This window comes from Ostrea edulis, chromosome 4 (assembly GCF_947568905.1).
Source record: "Ostrea edulis chromosome 4, xbOstEdul1.1, whole genome shotgun sequence".
NCBI classification, from domain to species: Eukaryota; Metazoa; Mollusca; class Bivalvia; order Ostreida; family Ostreidae; genus Ostrea; species Ostrea edulis.
Window position 1 is genome coordinate 71,251,221 of NC_079167.1, and position 26,586 is coordinate 71,277,806.

Genomic DNA, 26,586 nt, shown 5'->3' on the forward strand with positions numbered 1-26,586 from the left:
TAACAGTGAGGATTCTTTATCGTGCAAACGCCGGTCGCGTCACGGGACCTTAAGGTCATATCCGAAAGACCTGTGATTTTCACTTCTAAATGCCGAGCGTTTGGCGAAGGAGCATTCACTGCCTATTTTAACGTCTTAAGTATGATACAGCCATGACACGAGCGGGACTCGAAACTCACGGCCTCCTGGTTACGAAGCAAATGCTCTACCAATGATATCATTTCATAGTATTTTGCCTTTATTTTTGGACGGGAAAGACATTTTATCCCCCCCCCCCCGAGATCGGGGGGGGGGGGGGGGGGGGGGGGCATATTGTTTTTGTCCTGTTTGTCATTCTGTCTGAAACTTGCTAATAACTTTTGATTGATTGATTGTATCTTGCTTAACGTCTCGCTCGAGAATTTTTCACTCATATGAAGACGTCACCAAGACCGGTGAATGGCTTCAAATTCAGGTCTATGCTCGGCGCTTATGGCTATTGAGCAGTGAGGGTTCTTTAGCGTGCCACACCTTCTATGACACGGGTCATCCGTTTTTGGCCGGGTTGCACGAAGTGCAAATCCAGTCTATAGTATGGTGAAGTGCGGGCGGGCGGGCGGTTGGGGAAATTTTGTGAAATCAACTCCTCCTACAGTTTTTAATGTACAACCTTGAAACTTTGCAGAAAGTAAGTATATATATTGAAGTTATGCACTAGGTTTTTTGAAGTCTGACCTTTGTCGAATATGGGCGCTACAGCAAAAAGTTGTTACTAAAAATAGAGTTCAACTTAAAAAAGGTAAATGAGATTATCTTTTGTGGTTAAATTTAGTTGCACTACCTCTGAGGAAAAATTCAATTATATATGAATGTCAAATTTTCTGGGCATGAGTTGTAAATTTGCAATATAAATAGAGAAATTCTGTTTCTTTATCATATAATCATATACAATTCAAGCACCTGAAGTTATTGTTCATTTTAGTTATTATTACTTAATATTACATATATCAGCAGTGCTCCAAGTTGCGAGTAAAACGGTTGCATTTGCGACCAGAAAATAAATTTTGCGACTAGAGATTATAATTAAGTCGCATTTTCGCGAGTGAAGAAAATTTGGGCAACCAGTAAAATTTTAGAATCGGGATCGGAAGTCTGAATAAATATTTTTAGTCTCGGTCAAAACAATCAAGATGGCGGGAAAACGAGGTTTAGAGCACTTTGGATTTATCAATAGTAAAAAACAGAAGCCTCAACCTTGTACATGTAACAAAGAAATTCAAGAATCACACGGGGAAAGTTCTGCATCAAAAGATGGCGTAGCAATGTCTAAAGAGAAATGCAAAAGTAAAGGAAGAACCCCAGTCCTGAAATGGCGGAGGAAATTTTCGTGATGGCAAAATGTTTTGCAGAATTTGTGAGGCCAATAAGCCAGCAACGTCCACAATTTCTAGACATCCATTGCCCTATTTCGCCACGACCGAGTGTACATCTTTCAAACGTGGAAATGTGACTATTCACGGTAACAGTAAGAGACATGTCGTTGTCCGTGACTGCATTATTAGCAGTAAGTCGAGCGGGGCAACAGATAACTACCACCAAATAAATCCCTACCCAAATTATTTACTCTAAATATTGCAACCCGGCCAATTGAGTCTTTGACCCATTTTTAAGGTAATATCCGAGGACCCGTGACATTTACACCTGTTGCCGAGCGTTTGGCGACTACCTGTTTTAACGACTTAGGTTTGTCGCGGCCGGGATCCGAACTCCGGCCTTCCGCATGCGGGACGAACGCTCTAACCTCTCGACCACCGCGGCAGTTAATAACTTTTGAACAGTAAGTGCTAGAGCTTTGATATTTCACATGAATATTCCTTGTGACAAGCCCTTTCTGTGGGTACCATCACTTTGTACCCTGTAACCTTGACCTTGGGAGTTTGACCTACATCTTGAAAATTTTAACCTTGCTAATAACTTTTGAACAGTAAGTGATAGAGTTTTGATATTTCACACGAGTATTCCTTGTGACAAGACCTTTCCGTTCGTACTAAACATTTTGACCTTGACGTTTTACCTACTTTTAAAAAAATTGACATTGGTCATAACTTCTAAATGGTAAATATTAGAGATTTCATATTGCACATGAACATTTCTTGTGACAAGACCTTTCTACTGGTACCTAGATATTTGTCCTTTTGACCTTGGCCATCTTCGGAATTGGCCATTATCGGGGGCATTTGTGTTTCACAAACACATCCTGTTGATAATGAATTTTTATGATGACAAAAACGTTGTTTCGCCGCAAGATTTGCTGCCGTTTTAAACATTTTAGGAGTAGATTTTGAGGTCATCTAAGCTCTACGTCTAAACGAGCAATTCTGATTAAAATCTGTCTGTCATCTGCCGTCATTTTTAACCAAAAGTATCCTTGGTTAAAGAGAATTTGAAGTTGTTCAAAGCGGGGGGGAAGGGGGCATCTTTTCTGGAAAGGAGAGATACATGTATGTAGTTAGCAGACAGTGAAAATGACGTTATGGAAATATCATCAAGAGCCTCTTGAACGGAAAAATCAACGCCGGAACGATTTCTTGAATTAGATTATGATTCAAGTCTCTGTGAAAAAAGGGTGGGGTAACAACTAGGTTATGAAAGGTGAAGATAATGAACAGTGATCAATCTCATAACTCCTATAAGCAATACAAAATAGAGAGTAGGTCAAACACGGACCCCTGATATATATATATATATATATATATATATATATATAAAGCACTGAAGAACCAACAACATTCAGTATCCAAAACTGTCGGATCTATATTAAATAGATACAATGGTCAGGGAAAATAATTATATAAAGCACTAGAATGACCAACGACATGAACAATTGGAATTGACAATTCCAATTGTTCATGTCGTTGGTCATTCTAGTGCTTTATATATATATATATATATATATATATATATATATATATATATATATATTCTTTAAAAATCTTCTCAAGAACTACAGGGGTAGGAGTAATCCAATCAACATACAGGCCTCCTTCTGTAGATTCACACTCATTGAAACCGTGACCACTGCAGCCAGGCCGGGCCACAATTACTGTTAGGGTTCACGTGAGGAATTTTCTTTTATTAGGATCATAAGCGACGTGTCTGACAATTTTTTCCAAAAATAATTTTTTTAAAAAGATCTCCTCCACATGAAAAGTTCTAAATTGTAGGATTATGAGGTTATGTTTGAAATGTGTTATGTCGTTCACTGAAAGTGTAAGTTATTCAATTACAAAAAATGATTACGCTTATAGAAATCTACGTTAACATATACAGAACTGACTGGTGCAACAGGAGTCGAATAGGATTTCTTTGACAACCCAATATGGCCAAGAGTCGTTAATATTTGTAAAATCCTCATTTCTACATATCATCTCTTTATGGATTAATCAAAATCACTGGTACACTATATCACTATTGATTTCGTTACCTTTACCTTTAACGTTTTAAATCTTCTTAAGATTAAATGCATGAATTTTGAATCTGCCTAACACCAAACTGGAATATGATACTTGACGTTTAATGTATAATTTTGACTAAATACCCAAAAGCATACTTTGCACGACATTGATAGTGTTTACCAGTAAGCGCGTGATACCCTCAGCGTCTTCAGTACTGATATTTGAAAATTTTGTCTTTTTTAAAAAACAATCAATTTCATCTAAGTTAAGTTAAAGTTTGAAAGAAATTCAACACGAAATCTTATTTCTGTAGATATTTTTACAAGTCATTTAATTTTAGGAATCCTATATTTGTACTTATTACAACCAAACCCCCCTCCCCCCAAATATATCAACCATTATTTGTTTTTATCAATATTGATTAATTGTATCTTCCTTAACGTCTCGCTCGAGAATTTTTCACTCATATGGAGACGTTACCAAGACCGGTGCTTCAAATTTTGGCCTATGCTCGGCGCTTACGGCCTTTGAGCAGTGAGGGTTCTTTAGCATGCACCTACTGTGGCACGGGTCATCCGTTTTTAAGGTCATTTCCGAGAAACCGTGACATTCACACCTGATGCCGAGCATTTGGTGATGGAACTGTTACTACCTGTTTTAACGACTTCGGTCTGTCGCGGCCGGGATTCGAACCTTGGCCTTCCTGCTTGCGGGGCGAACGCTCTAACCTCTCGACCACCGCGGCGGTGTTTATAACAAGTGTCCTTAAAACAAATTCAAATTAATTTCCATCATAACAAACGAGAAATGATGATTTAGTCACAAACAACAAAAACGACAGATTTATTCCAACCTGATTACAAATACAAAGAGGTCTGTAGGAAGAAGATCAACAAATTGAATGCCACTTTTGTTATGAAAAACAATGAAGAAAGCCATGCATTTGACAAAAAATAGTTAATGCGTCTAGTCCTGATAAAGGAGATCGATAAAGTCCATGTAAAACACACAGGTTCCTTATAATGAAAAAAGTACGATTCAGAATCGAATTTCCCTGAGACCCTCTTCATTACAAACTTTCCCTGAGTTCTGACTGACGTCATTAATACGCTGTCTCTCGATGACGTTGATCTGCAGAAGTACCTGTTGTAGGTCTTCCTCTTGACTCATACCGTCCGTTGATTTCAAACTACTTCCACTTATCGATGGTGCAGGACTGTGACTTCCGGATATCTGAGCCTCGTTCTGGGGAATAAGCTCGTGCTCTTGTGACTTCCGTCCCGCTGCATTTGCAAATCGAGGCGGCATAGATGTGTAGGCCGTTTCTGTGTGACTGTTTGCCTGTAACAGCTTCGAGAATGGAAGCTTCCTTCTAAATTTTATGGGTCGACGGCAACACTTTGATTTTAAGATCGTCTCTCGTAGGCCTTGTCTGAATTTGAAGGACATCACACTATACAGGATAGGGTTAACGGTACAGTTAATGAAATAGAAAACTCCTGATACATAAAAAAGAATTCGGTAGATCCGGAGTAATGGTTCTGTCCACACGCTGATGGAGACCGTCATCATCCGCTCCGCGTGGAATGGCGCCCAACAGACAAAGAATGCTACTACCACCGCCACTGTAAAACAAGATGAAACTGCATTAAAAATAAGTCTGCTGCAGAATGGTAAGATTGATTGATTAGATATTGTTTAACATCCCTCTCGCGAATTTTTCACTCATATGGAGACGTCACCATTGCTGGTGAAGGGCTGCAAAATCCAGGCCTATGCCTGGCGATTACGGCCTTTGAACAGGGAGGGATCTTTATCGTGCCACACCTGCTATGACACGGGGCCTCGGTTTTTGCGGTCTCATCCATTTAGTCGCCTCTTACGACAAGCAAGGGGTACTTAAGGACATATTCCAAAATGGTAAGAGAAATGAATTAATATTTTGGTGAATAGAAAAGTGGATAAGTTGCTTGATTGATGAATATACATGTACATGAAATCGAAAAGAGAGATGGGATAAAGCTTGTAATCTTTACGATCATTTCGGTACGACAATTTAGAACCTGGCCCGGGACATTAAATCCATATACATCTATTTTCATGAGAGAGAGAGAGAGACGTTTAAAAAAGGAATAAAAATGATTTTTTTTAAAAAGCAAACTATTGGTACAATTAGGTTATTCAGTTAATTGTGATTTCTAAATGTAAAATCCGCATTGATTTTATTTTCTATTACAAGGTTTACCTTATCTGCAAAAAAAAGTCATATAGATCATAAACAATGCAGGACTTCCGATGAATGTATGAAACGGGTTTTGTTCGGAAATGCAGGTCTCTGATTTTCCGATCTGTACGCCGCAAGCTAAATCTCAGCTGAGTCGGTGCAGCAAGTGGTTTGTTTTTTTTTTTGGACGAATTCGGAAATCGTGATAATCCTGCAATTGTGTTTTTAACTTTGTGATTGGAAATATATTGTTTTTCGTTGTCAGTTACATAAATAATCCGATCTAATTTTTAAGGTCACTGCTCCTTCTGAATAAATGGGAACTGAACATAAAATATAGGAGTCGTTAAAAGTTAAATATGGCGTCACTGCCGGGTAGCTGCTATGAATAACATGATATACGGACGGTTCCTGGATTTTTGTTGTCACATAACATGACTAAATTACAGAAACATAACGACATGCAGAAGCAGTTATCTGTATGAATAAGATGTCGTAAATCAAGGGGATTAGCTAAACGTGATCGTGATAGGTGGATACGTCAAAAGGATTAGAATTATGTTTATAACGTCCCTTTGATGTATAAATTAGATTTTATCTACGTTTCTGTTTACTTATCTGATTAATTAACAAATTTAAACACTGGAATACATGCTTAAAATGTTAATCCTTCGGTATGGAGTGGCTTGAAGGCTACAAAATGCATTTTCAGATACATAAATCACTTACTAAAGGACAGATACCGTCAGTTCTGTCATTAAACACTGACGTAGGTTGTTGTTTTTAAATAAATATAAATATAGTTTTCTTGGTTTTGAATTTGATATCTACTGAATATGATGGCTTAATCTGTGATGTTTGACTGTTGACCTTCAACGCCATAGATGGATTATATAAAATACTAGTACTGTGTATGACATAAAGCAATAATTGGTTGGGATTGAGGGCAATATAATACATAAAAACCCATTCGGGAATAAAATATTTCGTCCCCGGAGGTTAATATCATTTCATGTTGCAACTGTTGCACAGTATTACCACACTGCTGCACACACTGCTTGAGAAGTTCGCGAATGTTTATCAATGGTTAAAACGAGTTCTGAAGACGGTACTAAATACAGCAGTCCTATTCATGGATTTAATGCAGGTTTAAAGATAATGTGTAAGTAATGAATTCTTATTAACGATGGAAAAATTTCTCCTTATTAGACTGCGTAACTAACGAATCATCGATCTAATCGTCATCCGATAACAATTCATCGATCATCCGATAAGAAATCATCGATCTAATCGTCACTTTAAAACCATTCACTAATCTAATCCTTATATGATTACAAATCATCGATCTAATAGTTATCCTATAACAAATAAACAGTGTAATCGTCATCCGATAAAGAATCCTCGATCTAATAGTCACCCGATAAATCCCGTGGGGATCCGGGTTAGAATAGGTCCCTAGTACCCCTTGCTTGTCGTAAGAGGAGACTAAATGGGGCTGTCCTTCGGACGAAACCGCAAAAACCGAGATCCCGTGGCACAATAAAGATCCCTCCCTGCTCAAAGGTCATAAGTGCCGAGCATAGGCCGAAATTTTGCAGCCCTTCACCGGCAATGAGGAGGTCTCCATATGAGTGAAATATTCTCGAGAGGGACGTTAAACAATATTCAATCAACATCCGATAACATATCATCGATCTAATCGTCATCCGATAACAAATCATCGATCTTTTTTTTATTATTTATTTCAACTGATATATCAAATTATTCATCAAATCCTCATTTTATTGCTATCAGTTGATGACAAATTTTATTATTTCTCTACCCTTCGTTTTATTTTTATTATTTGATATCAAATTCTTTCTTGTGTGGTAACCTGAGGCGAATTGTAAAAGCTATTGTTAACTGATAAACTGACAATTTGTGAAAACCAATTAAATGTCGAGTAGATCAATATATAGGGTGTAGATTAAGGTGGGACTGCCCGGGCGCTCCCCCTTTCCAAACGTGAGTTAACAGATACACTTAATTCACGTGCAGTATCCTTTTATGATGTAATAGAACATGTTCATAACATTACCCAGCATTTTGAGGACAGAACGCCTGGCCCTTGTCTGCAGCTGTATGCTGCCATCAGAGCGCCCTCTACCGTGTCGTAAACAGGTACCCTGTTCTTTAGAGGCCTTTGAAGTGTCGGAGGAGGATCTGTGTATTTTGGGAGCATCGATGGTAGATCGATGTATGGCGACAGCAATTAGGCTGTAGAGAACGCTGATGAAAATCATTGGGAGGATAAAGAAGAAACAGGTGGATGCAAGGAACCATCCCGTGATCGGCTCGTGCTTGAAGGCGCACATGGCGGACTCCTCTATCGTCCGATTTTTAGGGTCCTTGATTTTCACCACACCGTACTGGTCCGCGATAGGAATGGCGGTGCACACGGCTACTACCCAAACACAAACGATCACGCGGGCCGCGCGCGGGAGACTTGACATCTTCTGAGCCTTCATCGGGAAACATATAGCGATGTATCGCTCAACAGTGAAAGCTGTGATAGTCAAGATGGATGTGTTGGTGGAGATTTCACAGACAAAGGCACGTATAACACACAGCGTCTCTCCAAATACCCATGGGTAGAGTGACCACACGGTATACAGGTCTGGCGGAAGACCGATCACCAACAACAGAAGATCGGCCACAGCCAGGTTAAACAGGTAGTAGTTCGTCGCTGTGTGCATGAACTTGTTTCTAGCAATAACAAAACACGTGCAGATGTTGCCAAGGACGCCCGTGACGAAGAGAATGCTGTAGATGATGGTGATCGGTATAACCACTGCAAGACTATCCCGCCTTGGATACATGTACAGTTCAAGAAACCGCCAAATGTCGAAGGGGGGCCCTTCGCCACTAGTGTTATATTTGAAGGCATGAAGTGCCCGGATGAGGTGTCTGATCTGGGCGTCGGAGCAGGTGGCGTTGTACAGCTCCTGACAGAGGCCGATCAGGAAATCCATGGTGACTTTAGGAACCGGAATCCCCGGGCATCATCGGCTGGCAGGTGCTCTGTGAATTAAGAGAAAAATATCAGTTTTCACAAACTTAAAAGAATAAATGTACTTATATTTGTATTCAATACTTAAAGATGTACAGGTACATATTTTATCTTTTAGGTATAATCCTATAAAAGAGTATATGTCGCATTACATCGATTAACACAACAATGCGGGCGACCACAAAGCTACTGATGAATGTGATTCACTGGATTTCTTTTGTAGTTGTCAGTGGCGGATTTAGAGGAAGGGTTACTGGGGCTTGCCCCCTCCCGTAAAACACTTCTAACTAAAATGGTCATGTTTGGCACGACGCGTCAGTGTTCGTGAAAACACCCTGGGTCAATGTTGATATATACATACAAGGTAGGATTCATATGGATTGCCGGTGAAGGGCTGCAAAATTTAGGCCTATGCTCTTTGAGCAGGGAGGGATCTTTATCATGCCACATCTACTGTGACACGGGACCTCGGTTTTTGCGATCTCATCCGAAGGACCGCCCCATTTAGTCACTTCTTACGACAACCAAGGAGTACTGAGGATCTATTCTACCCCGGATCCCCATGGGAGGGATTCATAAGGAAATGTTTTGAAATTGTGATGCTTCAAGATGATTTATAAATACGTTTACAAATTGTTTGAATTAACAATTTCATTTCATAAAACTTTCCAAGTGCAATGAAAGCGTTCAATCCTTAATGAGGGCTCGGCGAAGTGTGGCATTTCTTCAAAACATAGCATATTGTAAGACAATAATCCTGCGAGTGCTATTAGTGACCTTGACATTTTATGACCACTATGATGTGATATTCAATACAAAATAAACAACACAAAAACTGCTTCCAAAGAAATTACGAATAATCTTGACCGCTTAAGTTTATTCAAGAAAAAAATCAGATATTTATGCAAAGTTTCATTCCTGAAAGATTGGGAATAAAAGAAATTGCAATTCATATCGAATTTTGAAATTTCCACTTCCGTTAATTACATCTTTTTTACAGTTAATATTGGCAACATATCTATATTTAAAGTTATATTCCTAAGAATGTCAAAGATTGGGTAACAATAGATCTTTTCCAGAGCTATGTCATTTCCACGTTGAAATGATCAAAAATTAATATGGAAATTGTACTATCCCCAAAATTATTTCACTTCTAGAATGCCACAAAGTTTGTTGCTTTGTTTTTGTCTGTTATTTTATGTCCCATTCTAAAATGTATCACTCCTATGTTCTCGTGGGGATCCGGGTTAGAATAGGTCCTGAGTACCCCATGCTTGTTGTAAGAGACGACTAAATGGGGCGGTCCTTCGGATCATACTGCGAAAATCGAGACCCCGTGTCACAGCAGGTGCGGCACGATAAAGATTCCTTCCTGCTCAAATGCCATAAGCGCCGAGCATAATTTTTTTATTAGGCCTAAATTTTGCAGCCCTTCATCGGTAATGGTGATGTCTCCATAAGAATGAAAAATTCTTTAGCGGGACGTTGAATAATATTTAACTAACCCTCCTTCTCTAAGGCCATGAGCACCGAACATAGACCTAAATTTTGCAGCCGTTTTACGGCAATGGTGATGTCTCCGTATGAGTGAAAAATTCTCGAGTGAGACGTTAAACAATATACAACCAACCATCGATCAAAGATTTCCAATTTAAATATATGTCAATTAAGTTCTCCAGTTCAAAGCATGTGACTTCTATTTTCTGAAGCAAAGTAGGTATTAAAAAATACTGCTATTTTGGTCATTTCAATTTGGGAACAGTATGCCGTTTTTTGGCACACTGATTTTGACTACGAATTGTTTACTTGATCAAGATATATAGGGCTCACGGTCGGCGGGTGTGACCAGTCGACAGGGGATGCTTACTCCTCCTAGACACCCGATCTCACCTCTGGTATATCCAGGGGTCCGTGTTTGCCCAACTCTAAATTTTGTATTGCTTATTGGAGATTGCCTTTGAAATTGATAGGTGTTGCTAAAACGTGGAACGAAAGATGGAACGGAAAATATTGAATGCAATAATGTTATGAGGTCAGTATTTTGCAAAATAAAAGGTTGATCATGAACAAGGGAAGCAGAAATTACAGAGAGAGCGGAAACTTATCCACAGAATCCCTCGTTTCATATACTTCATACTAATGCATATGTAAGGTGAAGATAACGAACAGTGATCAATCTCATAACTCCTATAAGCAATACAAATTAGATAGTTGGGCAAACACGGACCCCTGGACACACCAGAGGTGGGATCAGGTGCCTGGAAGGAGTAAGCATTCCCTGTTGACAGGTCACGCCCGCCGTGAGCCCTATATCCTGATCAGGTAAACGGAGTTATTCGCAGTCAAAATCAGTGTGCCAAGAACGGCTTAACAATCGGTATATGTATTTTAAAATCATTAACTTACCATGAAAAATATTGATAAGAAAAAACAAAAAATAATCATACTGGAAAAAAAAATTTCAAATTTTATATCAAACATTGTAAAAGATAAAATAATTTTTCACCAATTTCCCCCAAATACAGTTTTCTTGCTTTCGTAATTTAGTTCTACACCTGGTATAATGCATTTAAGGTGGGTCCTTAGTCCTGGATTTTGGGGGTTTAGGTAGCATTTTTTTGTTTGGAATCAATAAATTAACATTCAGAGTAATGAAAAAAAGGCAAAACAGTTAAGGGTTTCCATATTAATTTTCATTACATACACCACTAAAGTCATATACCCCGATGTAGATTTTTATGAAATTCATTGGAAACAGTTATTTGGTGTTATTTTAATATAAAAACAACAAAATATTTTTTGAATTGCATTTATTTATCGGGAAACATGTCAATAACTAAAACACGTATCATTTTCAATATGTTCATCAAGTTTTAGAATAATATGTGCAAAATTATTGAATTAGCGTTATTCCCCAAAATGTTAAAAAACAAACAAATGTGGACGCATTTTCCTTATAGCATGGTTTACATATCATTTTTTCTGTTTATATTAGTAGAGTTACATCTGTTATAGTTATTCATGGGGAAAAATCCACACCTTTCCTTAATAATTTCAAATCTATAGCTTCCAGATTATGTATACCCCCATCAAAAACTGAAGTCTGGCACAATACAGCTGAGCTATTTAAAATCACTCGGGATTAAAATTTTATGTAATTTCATGAAAAGACACAGATAATGATTCCTTATCACCTTGGTAAAATGTTTGTCAAAAATAAAGGAAATCTATCGCATTATGGACTTGATAAATAATTGAATGAAAACAGAGTTATTGTCCTTGGATTCAATATTTTGAAACATATTGACTATTCAAATATAACTAAGAATTTTGAAATATTTTATGGCTAACAAGATTTTTTACAATAACTATTGAAAAAGATTCCAACAAAATTTATGTTCCTATCATTAAATCATTGACTTTGCAAAATCCTATGACGTCACAGGAGTGTGGAACTACGTTAAGTATATTTATGTATCACATCAAATTTTAAAGCGAACGAGTCCGGTGTGTATAAAATGTTAGTCTCATATGGGATGAATTTATGTGAAAGTTTGTACATTTACCGATATCCTGCGGACTAATGTTGAACTCGGAAGAGATACGGCGGGAAAGAAAGATTGAAACAACCAATGAAAAGTAAGGTTAAGTTTACGATCTATAGTATGAGGAATTAACAGTTATGAAATAGCTAAAAGGCTAACAGACAATTAATGCTTGAATGGAATTAAAAGGTCATATCAAACACAAGATGTTTAACTTGCTGACTTTATTTAATAAGATCATGAATTGTTGTTATGTACATACCACACTCTCTGTGGTAAGTATACGCACACACAGTAATCTGTGTAAAGAAGTAGGTACAGTTTCTACAGTCATCTGGCCCAAAATATTGATGATTTCACTTGGAGCTCAAATTCTGGCATTCAATTAAGGAATAGTTTAGCAAACCCAAAATTCACTCAGTTTGATCAGCAAAATGATTTGTGTCATATGACGAGAGCTTGAAGTTGGCATAAAATTGCAAAAATACCATTTTCAATGAAAATATCCACAAATTCAGGTGGTTTTCCTTTTAGAAAACATACAGCGCATGCGTCGAGCAAATTCATATTGAAGCATGTTTTTCATCTCAAAATAATACACAATATATATCATTTTCATTTTGCTCGACAAATGCGCACATCTTTTCCTGAGCAATAATTTGTATGACATTTGACAGATTTCAGGCTTATTTTGAGAAAAAGGCGGGAAATGTCTTATTCATGATGTCATAATGCTATCCATTTAGGACTATCATTCTGATTTTGTTGACATAGTATACCTGGCATTTATTTTACTTTCTTAAAACGCTGATTAAGGTAATTCCAGACATATTTTATAGAGAGAAATTTTTTGGGCCTTTTTATGTATACAACCGTAAGGCAAATGTGTGTTAATGACGTTTTGCCACCGGAAGTGGGGGGGGGGGGGTAAGTACATGTGTTCTTTCCATTCTCTTCCCATAGGTGTCGCTGCTCGCTAACACATCTGTCAATGCCAACATTTAAAATTCTTGTAAAACGCTTTGTAAATTCTTATACTTGAACGTTTAACTTCGCTTAAGGAGGTGTGCTACACCAGAGAAATTTGACGTAGATGAAAAGTGGAGGTTATGTACAACAATGTTTTGAAGTTGAAAATTTTCAAATTTACTTTATTTTGTCAAAAAATACAGTTTTAGTGGAAGGTAATCTGAAAAAAAATTAAAACCCCTGTTGTACTCGAACCTCCGACCTACAGGTCAGCAGTCGGTATTCTAACCTACTGAGCTACTTAGCTAGGTATTTAAATCGAAAAGGAAAAGCCAAACATTGCTGATATCGATTTTTTCCATCCATGTACTACCTTAATCAACTGATGATACAGAATTTTTAGATGAAATTGTTTTACGGCTTGTAAATAAATTCCCAAAATTTTAATTTTAATCATAATAAAGTATTTTCTTCCAATTTTGATGTTATCTTAGCTACATTAATCATTCTAATTCTTAGATTTTGTTCCGTTTCGCGTTTTAGCAACACCCGAAATTGATCACGTTTCGTTATCTTCACCTTTCATATCGTATAGATTCATACTTCGTTTTTAAGAGTAGCTAATTAGTTTTGTATATTTTAAGTAGCTTTAAGTTACTGTCAGAATTAGGGTTAAATTAAACTATTCGTGCTCTAAGATCTTTTTTTGAATTGTTCCTCCATTGACCGTCACGGTCACCGTAACGGTATGTAACCTTGAAAACTACTCGAATCCAAGGCTTTCTATGCCTACAAGAATAACATTTTTTTTTTATTCTATAAAAACATGTATCTAAAAGTTTCTGTAGCTTTAAATCATTGTCAGAATTAGGGTCAAATTAAACTAATCATGCTCCAAAATCTTTTGAAATATTCTTCCATTGACCTTGACTTTTTGTCTGTAACTTTGAAAACTACTCAGATCCAAGGCCATCAAAGTTTCGGTATATGGCTTTTCAATCATCTTGGCCTTTCATCTGTAACCTTAAAAAACAATGCGAAATAGTACTATTAAAATTCGTTAGCAAATTTCTTTCTTGATTTTTTCTTCTTCAAAAATTAAATACAAATGTTTAAAGTTTGTCCCGTGAAAATTTCGGAATTTCCTTCCATTGACACTGAAAGCAAATATCCTTTCTCTATAAAAGGTATAACCAAAACTAGCATTTTATAATTTGCTACATATATCAACTTTCTAGTCCCAAGGGGATTTGGGTTAAAATAGGTCATTAGTACCCCTTACTTGTCGTAAGAGGCGACTAAATGGGGTGATCCTTCGGATGAGACTGCAAAAACTGGCACGATAAAGATCCCTCCCCTGCTCAAAGGCCGTAAGCGCCTAGCATGGGCTTAAGATTTGCAGCCCTTCACCAGCAATGGTGACGTCTCCATACAAGTGAAAAATTCTCGAGAGGGACGTTAAACAATCAATCAATCCTGGCTCTGTGTAAGTGTATAGGCCTAGTGTTGACTGTTTCTAACCCACGTCACGTTCCTGTCACTACTTGACCGCTGGGGATCTCACTGCTACGGCAACGCCCATGGGTGGGGTAGATCGGTTCTCTACGTGCAGCGAAATATGTATAGATATTCAGACATCACATCCCAGTAAGCACCGATTACTGGACTTCTTTAGAATAGACTAGATGTGACATCGTCCATATCGTAGTATAATGATCGAGGTTTTCCTTTGATCTTTGTAACAACCATGGTTTTTCTATTTGTAAACTGCTTTAACTTTTGTTATTTGTTTTGTATCATTGTAAATATAGAATTCTAAGATACCCAAAGATTGAGTCAGATATATCTACCAAGGCTACTGTATCATTCTTGCAAGTTTGATCACAATCTTCTACTGAACATATGAAGATTAGACGGGAAAATTTCTACTTATGGCTCGCCCAGAAAGCTTTATCGCGTGTCTGAGAATCGAGGCTGAAATAAAATCATGTTTTATAAGTAGTTTCAAAGTGAATTTCCAACAGTATATGCAGATTAAAATTTACACCGATTGTAGTCAAATCTAGGTCACGTATTGTCCTTGGAGTAGCACAACCTTGAGATTCATCTTTTATTGACTACAGTGGAAATCTGAATAAAAACTGGTAACGAATATAGGATGGTAAATGATTGAAAGCAATATTTTCTACATTCACGATCCCCCCCCCCCCCCCCCCTACATCAAATTAAATCAAAGAAATGGGATATTAGGAAAAAAAGAGAAAAAAGGACAATTGGAAATGATTTGATTAAAAACAATACCGGTTAGGAAACATGTGAATTTAAATTACTATATATGTTTTAAATTGTGAATACTTTAAATACAAGATGTGTTTTTATACGGATTTTACGTCTGTGCTTAGGACTACTGTAAAATAACAGAAATGAAGGTGATTATAGCAATTTGTAAAAGTGATTCTGCATGGCTTACCACAATGCAATTCTACAAAAAGTATATTTTGTGCAAACAAAAATGTATAGATGAGCAGTTTCAACAGAATCAATAGATTTTTCAGACATTGTAGAGACATCAATGGCAAAATATCAAAAGAATAAGCGTGAGTTTTCCAATCATGTTATGATTAATTTGCATTTCTTTGCCATTTCATGGAAGGGAAGAACAATGTATCTATTGAATTAAAAAAAAGAGAGAGAAGAAAATTGAAAAATAGATGTCTGACTTTGAATTTGCCCACTTGTATTATGAGATCACGCACTTAAACCGATCGAACTGGAGACCAGCGTTCTACATTAGTTTTTTCTTCTTCCCTATGTCAAATGTCATTACCGAAATTCATCATTACCCAATCATTCCATATTACGTGTGTGTCTAGGGATTCAAGGGGGCATTTTATTAATTAAATTAATAACCAACTATTGAAATGATATAAAATTTGTTCATTTTATCCGGCTGGTCAGACTTCTTCAGTTTAGTAAGGCGAAAATAACGAACAGTAATAAGGTTTTAATGAATATATAAAATCCTCAATTTAATGTATTCGGATCTGGATCCGTCTTAAGATCTTATCAATTTTTTTCTTGGCCCAAATGTTTCACCGAGATCTGGTTTTTTTTTTTCCTTTCTAAAATCACTTGCTTACAGACATTGTCAGACAATTCAAACATATAAATCGATACAAATTTAGTTTTAAATTGTTGGTCATATACATTGCACTGCCTAATTCAACCACCAAACGAGCTTAATTTTCTATTTTATTAGTGTTTATCACCTAAACCCAAAGTGGGAGGGAAAAACCGGAAAGGAAAATTGTTAAGTGTTATCATTTGCATTTAACATTAAATTCATTTCTTGTCAAATCATAAGTTTTGTAAATGGAATTTTGGTTTACCTCTAAATGCAAAACTCATTTCATTTGTCACATGATTTTATTAGAATACAGACCAAAAACCTTAGAGTGCACAGTTGTGGCAATGACCGCAATGTCGTAAAATTAGCGGATATCGTGAAAGCGGGAAATCGGAAACTTAGATCAATTAGCAATTTATCTGTTAATGGTTTTATAAATCAAAGAAACCATGTCACCTGTAAAATAAAATCCATGGGTAGAAATCTAATTATGGCATCCTGTGTAGCGCTTTAGTTTTAATGTTCTAAATACCTCTCCGACATCCGGAATAAATCTAATGCATTTTACGTCATTTAAAATCAGGAAACGGCCGATGAACTTTCGAATCATAATGCAGCTTTCTACAATTTACAACAAGGAGGAATGTAGATTAGATAAAAATACACTATAAATTCTTAGTTGTGTATTCAATTATAAACCAAATACCGTGTAAACTTAATCCTGTGTTAATCTCCAGATAAAATAATTCACACAAAGTTGTTAGAAAGAAAACTATGAAATTATGTCTTAATATACTGACCATAAGTGGCGGTATACGTAGTTGTTTTATGCCATGCTTGATTACAGCAACACCGAATCCAGATTTTTGAAATATCGATATGGAACCTAGACTATAGCGACCAAGTTAATTTAGTCCTATTTCAATCTCATTCTGGCGCTAGAATGTGTTCACGAGCTAGTCCCTGCATATGCAACTTGAAACATCCCCGTAGGAGGAAGTAAGGTTCCTTTGCCCTCCCCCTTTCGGAACCACCCCTGAATAAAATCGCATGAATAAGCAGGATAGCAAAGTGAGAGTGTTTGTATCACGTTGCTTTAGGAATTTAGAAAAATTACAGTGCATGATTTAGCACAATGAACAATTTGTATAGATAAAATAATATGTAAACAAACATATGCACTTTAGTAGAAGTGACAGTTGTCAAATGAAGAATTTAATTACGTAATAAATCAGAGCGGTCGCCCTAATCATCAGTAGGGCCCATTGGGACCAATCTCCGATAAGAAATGGAGGCCACGACTGAGAAAAGTACAACTTTGGCATGTCAAACATGAATAAAATAGAATAACGTGCGTGGAGCACGTCAAATGAAAATACTGTTAATATTATCCGTCTATATATATATATGTCAAATTTATTTCTAATATATGCCTCAAAATTGAAAATAAAAGGCAAGCTAACGCTATTCTCAGACAATCTTGAAGATATTCATTATAGTGCTAACGTACTTTCGTGTTGTTTCTTATTCTTAATTTCAATTTTTACTGTTAGGATATATATGTAATACGAAAATTGGACAGCACTCTACTTTTCTAAAGTGTCGGATCTAAAAAGATACAAAGCCAATAAGAATTTTACAGAAGCACTGAAACGACAACACTTTAGATTATTCAAACCTCAGATCTTCAACGCAACATTACACATCCACACTCATGGCCGGTTGCGTATCTCGGGTTTGTTAATTTAGTCTGTTAGTGTATCAATTAATTTTGTTAACGATGTAGATTTTTAATATTTGTCGTTTTTTCGTAGTATGTATTTGTTTATGCAATATATGTCTCTTGATCAAGACGCGGGTTGTGTCGAAAATTTGAGGTTATTTAACCAACAGTGTCGTGGCCTTTTCAGTGCCTCTATATCTATCTATCTATCTTCTTAGGTCTTTATCAACCATAAGCGGCTCTTCAGACATTTTCATCAATATAATTATATAACAATTAATAATCTTTCTTTTTTACGTTTGGTATGTTTCCACTGGAATGTCCGGTGATAATCGTGATTCTAGGTTTACATACAAAATATATCACATATCAATTTACATATTGAGTACGCATCAGTTCCTGATTCACACGATTACTTTACATACAAACTATTCATATACTCTAAATAGAACTTTCTGATTTATTTAGCGTAAAAAGTAGATCAAAACATTACCTCAATAAACAACTGAAACGAACTATTTTCTGGCGGTTTGAATGAATTAGATTTCTAATCTTATGCCATCCTTATGCCTGCATTCAGCACAGACGCTGCTACCGCAAGTCGGTTAATGCCAGAGGAAAAGTCAGTTAAAAACTAGGTCTTAGTACCCTGGATTTGCATTTTCCCCCAATTTCCAATTGTTCTTTATGAATGAAATCGTTCGTATTTTGCTGACTGTAGATATTCTAACAAATGTCAATTATTCAGAATCGTTATTGTGAAATGTAATATTGTTTGTGTTTTGTATCATCAAAACGAAGTGATGGCCATTACGATTTCTTATGGGCAGAAGAATATGAAAGCTACGAAATATTGTACTATGAAAATCATGTACTAAATGAATTGATACATTATATGAAAATGATATAGGAAAGGTGTAAAATAATGCACTAAATAGATTGATACATTATATATATATATGACAGCTATGAAATAGTATATAATATATACAGTATTCAGTTCATTATTTATAAATTACCGTATATATGAAAGCAATACATTATATAATAATAATAATAATATTAAACGATATACGTAAGCTACCAGTGCCTGCCCATCATATAGAGATGTACTAAGATAAAACTCGTTTAAAACGAGATTCTAGGAGACACTGGAACCCTCCTTAAAGTCCGTGGTCCACAGGACTTCATGGTTCACTTAACCTGCTACCCGATGGTCTGTGACGACCACATTTTCTTCTAGTCTCTCTTCACATTTAAAGCCAATGATGTCACAATATCAGTAAAATATTCTCATACTGGACGTAAAACAACAAAAACTAACTGATGAGTTTATCAATGAACTACCGTTATACATCGTGTTTGCATGATGTTCTCAATTTATCAATATATGAAATGTATATCGTGAACTGTTGTAAAAATATATTTACATGATTCTTATCAATTAACATCAACAAAAGATCAACCATGCGTCATATAAAACGATTTTCCTTAGATTAACTAATTAGATTTATTTTATTACATCACTACAGAACAGCATGTACAATGAATAAAAAAAATTGAAAGGATTGTAGATCCCCCCCCCCCCCCCCCCATTTCTGCTAATAGACTAACAATTGAATGTAACCATGACTTAATAAGGTTGACATTCATAGTCCCGACCCAGGATTTGATTGGTTAATTTTTCTAACAATTAAGGTAGATTTCCTCGGTAACTGCAGTACCATTCATAAAAAATGGTATAATCTATGGGAGACTAGACGCTCAAACAGGTCTGATTTGCAGACGTTTAGGCTTTGAAGAGGGTTAACCTTTGTAACTTGAATCCACCCCACAAACATATGTAGGAGTCGAGATTGTACTGACATTATCTTCAGACAAAAACGGCCTTCACTGCATGATGTTACAATATCCCCCAGCAGACTTCATTCACTGGTTTCAAAGTGTAGGTATATGATGAGGTAATTAATCAATTCCACGCAATTCTATTTCCTGTACAATTTGAGGTGATATAGTTGTAGATAATGTCTCAATTGATGGACATACCAGAGACCACGTGGTCACAGTTCGGCCGTGAGTCTCAGTACATGCTTGTAATAGAATGTAAAGGAATTATGTAACTTGGGTAAATTTATTAAGAATTCCTTTGAAATTAGAAATACCAAAGTATAAGCACAATTTCTATTCTTTCTTGACCTTTATATGATTTTAGATTTATTACATTGTATACTATGTCTATAAGCTGTATTTGCTTTTGACTAATAAACAACAACAACGTATATGTAAGATAAGATTTTCCCATAATTTCCCTTATCATCGTGATAAACGAAGTACAGTTTTAACTATTTGTTTAAGGGGTAGGGAAAATCAGTACCTGTCCATGACACAGTAATTTTTTATTTTTTTTTGTAAGAACACAACAACTTTTATGCCTTCGAAAAAAATTGGACTGGAAACGTTGGGAAATTTAATGAAAGTCAAACTGGTCAACTATTGTCGCTAATTCCCAAATTATCATATCATATAGGCACAATATACATGTTAATAGTATGTCTAGACAATACTCGTGTCATAAACACACTGTCAGAAATGTCATGGAATCCTAACGTCAAATGCGATTTGTTGGTTAAAAAAAAAGATCTCAACGTGTGCAGACGATGCTAAACCTTGGGAATTATATCACTTTTATTATATAATGTAATATTTTCATTAATTCTTTTGCCCAACACGGTCTTTAGACGAAGGTTCGATCAATATTTCCGTACAAAATTAAAACTGGTGAAGGAGAGTCTGGTAGAGACATCTGGCAAGTCAAATAGGTTTAAGAAGTCTGGTATTTTGTATATCTCAAGTGTGAAGATTTCATTTTTTCTATCGAACTGTCATAGACTTATGGTGGAATATCTGGACCTCTCTTAACGAAGTAGTCTGCATTTCCCAGTCATTCAATTTAATGGAAATTACCTGTTGCTATTTATAAATTTGTCCCATTAAAATGTTCTGGGGTGATACTTCCATGTATATATAGATAGATAGATAGTCCATACGTTATTTTTGATAACGTGGGGGGAGGGGGCATATATCTCAATTAAATTATTTTGTAAACATTACAGATATGTTTCTTCCGCTATTTTAAACAAATAAAGATATTATATTAAAGCAAGAGACCTATGGACCTAACAGTCTGATATGGACGGCTTTCATACAAGGTGTTAATTTTTTTTCCATTGAAAACCAATTATCCTTACCTTTCCAGATTTGTTTTTTTTTTTTTTCAATATCGAAGAGTAAAAGAACATGTTTTTAAAAAAAATAATGTTCTGAATTTTCACTGCACGGTCGCCATTCCCTGAAGCCTTGATGATTTTACAAGATAAAATTTATCCTCACTCATTTATCTATTTAGCCCTGTCCAGCGGACTGGACACGGGACTGGGGAATTTCACAATTTTGAAAGAAGCATCTCCTTTCATCATTGATATATACTCAGTTTGTTTGGTTTTTTGTTGGGTTTTTTTTGTTGTTGTTGGATATCCTGGAGTCAAACAGAAGAGTTTTTAAGAAGTAACACATTTTCATTCTTGTCAGCCATAAAGTCTCACCCTATCATCACAACCCCTTGCGCATGAAATAAAAACGTCTTCTTATGTTCATTATGTACAGTCTACTCCACTTATGTTGAAGTCATTTATATTGAACTATCTGTTATATTGAAGTCATCTATATTGAACTATCTGTTATGTTGAAGTCATTTATATTGAACTATCTGTTATATTGAAGTCACTTATATTGAACTATCTGCTATATTGAAGTCAGTTATATTGAACTATCTGTTATATTGAAGTCACTTATATTGAACTATCTGTTATATTGAAGTCACTTATATTGAACTATCTGTTATATTGAAGTCACTTATATTGAACTATCTGTTATATTGAAGTCACTTATATTGATTGAACTATCTGTTATATTGAAGTAAAAATAACCCCAACCCCCCAGTAACATAATTTATATATATTTCAACATCGGTTATATTAACCTTTGGATATAATGAACAATTGTCGGGTCGGTATCCTCAATTTCAATATACATCCAGAGTAAATTGTACTCAATTTCATTGTTTGAAGTCCAGAAGTCAATATTTTTAAAGAAATGTTGGTGTTTCACAATAATGAATATAAACCATACATATAGCTCTCTCCTAGTATCATCTCCGCTAGCCAAGAGTTTACAATCCGCTCCGCTTCTCTACTATACGGAAGAAGAGCGGATCGTAAATCCTTGGCTAGCGAAGATGTTCTAGGCTGACCCTAGGTTTTTCTCATATCATATCTTCAGCTTCACAACATGATTAAAATAAGATGTTAGATCCACTCCCATAGGAGTAGGCGAGTGGATCTAACATATAGTGATGCATTTATTTATTTTACTTATACAGACCCCTGGGGTGCAGTGAGTCAGTGACCATAACATTCATAATTTTAGTTTGTCTTAATTAAGTCAAATGTGTTCCATACCAAAATCGATGAAAAATGGTCATGTACTTTCAGAGAAGAAATTATGTTCAAATAAAACGAACGACGGTGAACAAGTCACTCGCGTGACATAAAATTGATTTAGCAAAATCATAAAAGTATAATGAAAATGTATAACGGATGGAAGAAAAAAAAAACCCGCCAGTGCAAATGACAGGAACTATGTCCAGTAGCGATATGTTACGGCGTAATATCGAAAAGAGTTGAAATAGTTGGGGTCAGACCTGTGTGTCAGTATTGAATGTGCACGTTTTAATTTGTATAGGTAGACACCGAGTTCAATTAGCATGTAAACCCTCTTCTGTCTAGCTGATATACAAAAGATATTGGTTTCACCGAAGGGCATTTTATGAAACGTTTTTTGAAATTAATATTTCGTGGGGCGAGTTTCCTCATTCTTTGTTTTACACAGCTGTAAAATAGCTGGATTCGACCTTCGCCAAAACGGACAACATATCGTTTTATACGTATCGTCAGGATGTAATGGGGGCCAACAAAAAGAGGAAATTTGAAATGTATTTGATCTGACATATCGCACATTTTGTACATGCATATTTCACCTAGTTTTTCTACATGATTAATCGTCCATACCGACGTAGCTCTCGTCACAGAACGCGGCATTTATCCTGAAAAAATTATGTTTGCAAAGTTTCCAGAATATTGCGCACACGGGAACCACTTTTTTTTACTCGGGGAAAACAACACGAATAATTACCCGGGGCTCGAGATTTTGATAACTTGCATGTCTGTTTCGTGGTTTCAGAGGATTGCTAAATTATGACTTGATTTTTATTTTTGGACATAGTCTTCGACCTTCTGATTCAGTTTCTTTATTTATATATATATATATATATATATATATATATATCAAGGAAGCGACATGATTCTCTTGGCGTTTTATAGCTTGTCAATGGAAGGATATAAACTTTACACGATAAAAAATGACTAGATGTAATATTGCTAATAAAATCACGTTGGCCTATCAAAAGTTTGAATTCCCTGTCCTGTCACTAAAACAATCTCTCTGAATTTCTCGTGATTATTTAATTAACGTTGGTAAGGCATTTCACAAAACGTTTTAAAATGTATTAATTTTGTTAAATATGTTTCAATTAAGCTATGAAATTGATGTAGTCTGATAAAACGGTTAAAAGGGCGCGAGTTGATGTAGAAATCAAATACCCTCCATTTTATTCATGAAAGGCCAGCGCCAAAATATCAAGGTTTCACATTGACCGGATAATGGACTTCACCGCGTGCACGGGGAAAATAGCTCTCTCGGTCTGTGTTATTCAGATACCGAGCCAGACAAGGAATTTACAGAAAGACAATTGAAGATGCAGTTATATTTATTTCTCACGCCCATTTTATTTTTAAAAAATCGGTGAATTGCAATAATTCGTTGGCACCCAGTGTTACTCTAGATCAGTAATGAACAGCCAATGGAAGGGAAACATTTTAATGGAAATGGGTCATTAATTCTAATTTTGCCCTGATTCATTGTTAAAATTGTTTTCCAATTCATCTCTTACTACTTTTCTTCTCTTACAAAACCAACCAACCAACCAAACAAACAAAAAACCAACCTAGTACGGATTTCATCTTAACATTTTCATTAATCTAAAAATTTATATCAATCACTGCTTCGCCAGACAAAAGTAGCTTGATCCGCCGTTCAGTTTTAGCAGGAAGTGAAAGGATTAGATTGACTGACAGATATGGCGATTCGTCCGGTCATCTCCTGTCACAGGTCCTTGTTTCGTTGTCAACCCCAATCGAGCGCTCAAATCCCCAATTCCCTCCCAGCCTTGTACAACCAGGTACAGACCGACACAGACTGACATTTTGAAATCTCAGAAAAATTAACGATTTAAGAGAAAATGAAGAGAAAAAAAACCCAAACATTTATGTGGTCTATTTTCTTATCAGAAGAAATTATGTCATCTTAGACGAGAGCTTTAGAAAGACTGTTACTTATACAGGTATTAAAAGTTTAAACTTAAAACACTGCACTAAACAGATTTCATCTTTGAAACAGAGAATATACTTACCTCATTTGCGTCGGAGTGGACAATTTTCCAGTGGTCAGTATCGCCGCACATTAATATCCGTATTGTAAGACTTTTTTGTCGTGACAAGGAGTCGTAAACTTTCGTCCAAATTCTAGATGTCATTTATCAGTAAATTAAATAATGATACCAATCATTAAATTTCCATCAAAATCATTCGACATAGTTTTCCAAAGAAAAACCAAACTTTTATATTTTTACAATAATTCAAAAGCGCATCATTCATCTCAACAGGTGCGAGCTCAATGCAGTCGGAGCGTGACGCGCCATCGTGCGCATTGTGTAGGATGATTATTAAAATGCTTCTGACGATTTGATTAACGAGCTAAATCACGGCGATGCTGCTTAGATATGCTGCTGTCACAGAAATTTACTCTGAGGCGGAAACTCTTTTCCATCTCACCAGAAAGGTCTTAGCACAATAACTTCAGAAGCCGCCGGTTTCAACAAGCCAGATACGGCAATATTAATATGTCAAATCGTGCAAAAGTATAACGGTCTAGCAGGTCATAAATTGAACGATACAAGCAATAAAAAATAATGCCTGAGAGAGAATCTGCATGTAATATATTGTACATTGTTTAAAAGTCGCACGATTTGATTTCTATAATTCGACCTAAAATATATTTAGTACACGTAGAAAGTTAATTGCAGACTGTAGTTTCTTCGGTTAGGGAGACTGGGATAAACCAGAGAGAAAAAGATCCACCCAGAGAGAAACAGACCCACCCAGAAAGAAACATCCGCCCAGAGAGAAACAGATCCACCCAGAGAGAAACAGATCACCCACAGAGAAACAGGTCCACCCAGAGAGAAACAGGTCCACCCAGAGAGAAACAGGTCCACCCAGAGAGAAACAGACCCACCCAGAGAGAAACAGGTCCACCCAGAGAGAAACAGATCCACCCAGAGAGAAACAGGTCCACCCAGAGAGAAACAGACCCACCCAGAGAGAAACAGGTCCACCCAGAGAGAAACAGATCCACCCAGAGAGAAACAGGTCCACCCTGAGAGAAACAGGTCCACCCAGAGAGAAACAGATCCACCCTGAGAGAAACAGGTCCACCCGTCATGAAAACACTCGATCTACGGTGCAATTTTTTTCTGCGCATGATTCATGTTATATCTCCGTGGTTTTACACAGACTCAAGATTTTGATTTTAAAAAAAAAAACTCCTGCCATATTGTCCCACTCCACTTGTGGTCAGATATACATTAAAGCTTCATTCTTCAACAAAGTTCGCGTGTTTACGTAGATTTATTCATCTATCGAATACTATAACTTATGGTCTTCATGTTATCTTAAAAACAACAAAGAAAGACATTTTATTGTTTATATTTATATTTTTATGTATTTTTTAAAATATAAACTAGAATTAAGTTCTAGAATAACATATGGTAGACTCATTTGTTACTTGAAACTGAACAGCCAAAATACCCTTTGACCTTGATGACGCTCCATATCAGGTAATGATTATGCAGACAGGTGGTACTGGAAAACCGGATCGAACTAGTTTGCAACGAACGTGTACTCAATGTATGGTGAAAGCAATGTCAATTTCAAAAGAAATATAAGTAAAAAGATTCAGTGAATATAGCGTGACGGTGAAACAACGCACAGTGTTATTTACGGAAATGTGTAGTGCCTCCTCTTATTCTCTAAACATCAACATGTCGATATTAAGAAAAGGAAATGTCACAGATTTTGTCTGGGTTGTAGATAAATGAACATGACGACCCGTAATCTCGGTTGAGATTCGGCTCGGCTGAACATTTGGACTGACGCCTTCACCGAATCTCGGAGCAGTCCTTCATAATTCATGTCTGGAAATTTACTTTCAGCTTCGGCCGGTTCTAGCAAGTAATGTGCACTTAGGTGACACTGCTGTTCGCTTCAATTCAGTTAGTCGA

At 36.3% G+C, this 26,586-nt stretch overlaps 2 protein-coding genes across 3 annotated transcripts; one reads left to right on the forward strand and one right to left on the reverse strand.

Annotated features, from left to right (window-relative positions):
• Positions 1-4,292: 4,292 nt before the first annotated feature.
• LOC125669494 (pyrokinin-1 receptor-like) lies at positions 4,293-24,780 on the reverse strand. Of its 2 annotated transcripts, none has more exons than XM_048904029.2 (3): positions 24,658-24,780; positions 7,736-8,718; positions 4,293-5,059 (listed from the first exon to the last, which is right to left on the reverse strand). In XM_048904029.2, the coding sequence occupies exons 2-3, from the start codon at positions 8,667-8,669 to the stop codon at positions 4,473-4,475; spliced, it is 1,521 nt and encodes a 506-aa protein (XP_048759986.1). In that variant the 5' UTR covers positions 8,670-8,718; positions 24,658-24,780; the 3' UTR covers positions 4,293-4,472. The 2 variants fall into 2 exon arrangements, with proteins under 2 accessions (XP_048759986.1, XP_048759987.1); XM_048904030.2 differs by lacking the exon at positions 24,658-24,780 and adding an exon at positions 14,147-14,239.
• On the forward strand, positions 24,325-26,419 carry LOC125669132 (neurofilament heavy polypeptide-like). The gene is made up of 3 exons (XM_056161448.1): positions 24,325-24,426; positions 25,350-25,766; positions 26,396-26,419. The coding sequence occupies exons 1-3, from the start codon at positions 24,325-24,327 to the stop codon at positions 26,417-26,419; spliced, it is 543 nt and encodes a 180-aa protein (XP_056017423.1).
• Positions 26,420-26,586: the final 167 nt, after the last annotated feature.

What these genes read in the sequence shown, in the direction of transcription:
- LOC125669494 (XM_048904029.2), bottom strand. Translation starts at nt 8,669, where the DNA reads ATGGATTTCCTGATCGGCCTCTGTCAGGAGCTGTACAACGCCACCTGC. An exon ending in TTCTGTCCTCAAAATGCTGG is followed by an intron (nt 5,060 to 7,735) that starts GTAATGTTATGA and finishes CTTGTTTTACAG; the next exon opens with TGGCGGTGGTAGTAGCATTC.
- LOC125669132 (XM_056161448.1), top strand. Translation starts at nt 24,325, where the DNA reads ATGGCGATTCGTCCGGTCATCTCCTGTCACAGGTCCTTGTTTCGTTGT. An exon ending in TCCCAGCCTTGTACAACCAG is followed by an intron (nt 24,427 to 25,349) that starts GTACAGACCGAC and finishes TTCTTCGGTTAG; the next exon opens with GGAGACTGGGATAAACCAGA. An exon ending in ATGAAAACACTCGATCTACG is followed by an intron (nt 25,767 to 26,395) that starts GTGCAATTTTTT and finishes TCTGGGTTGTAG; the next exon opens with ATAAATGAACATGACGACCC.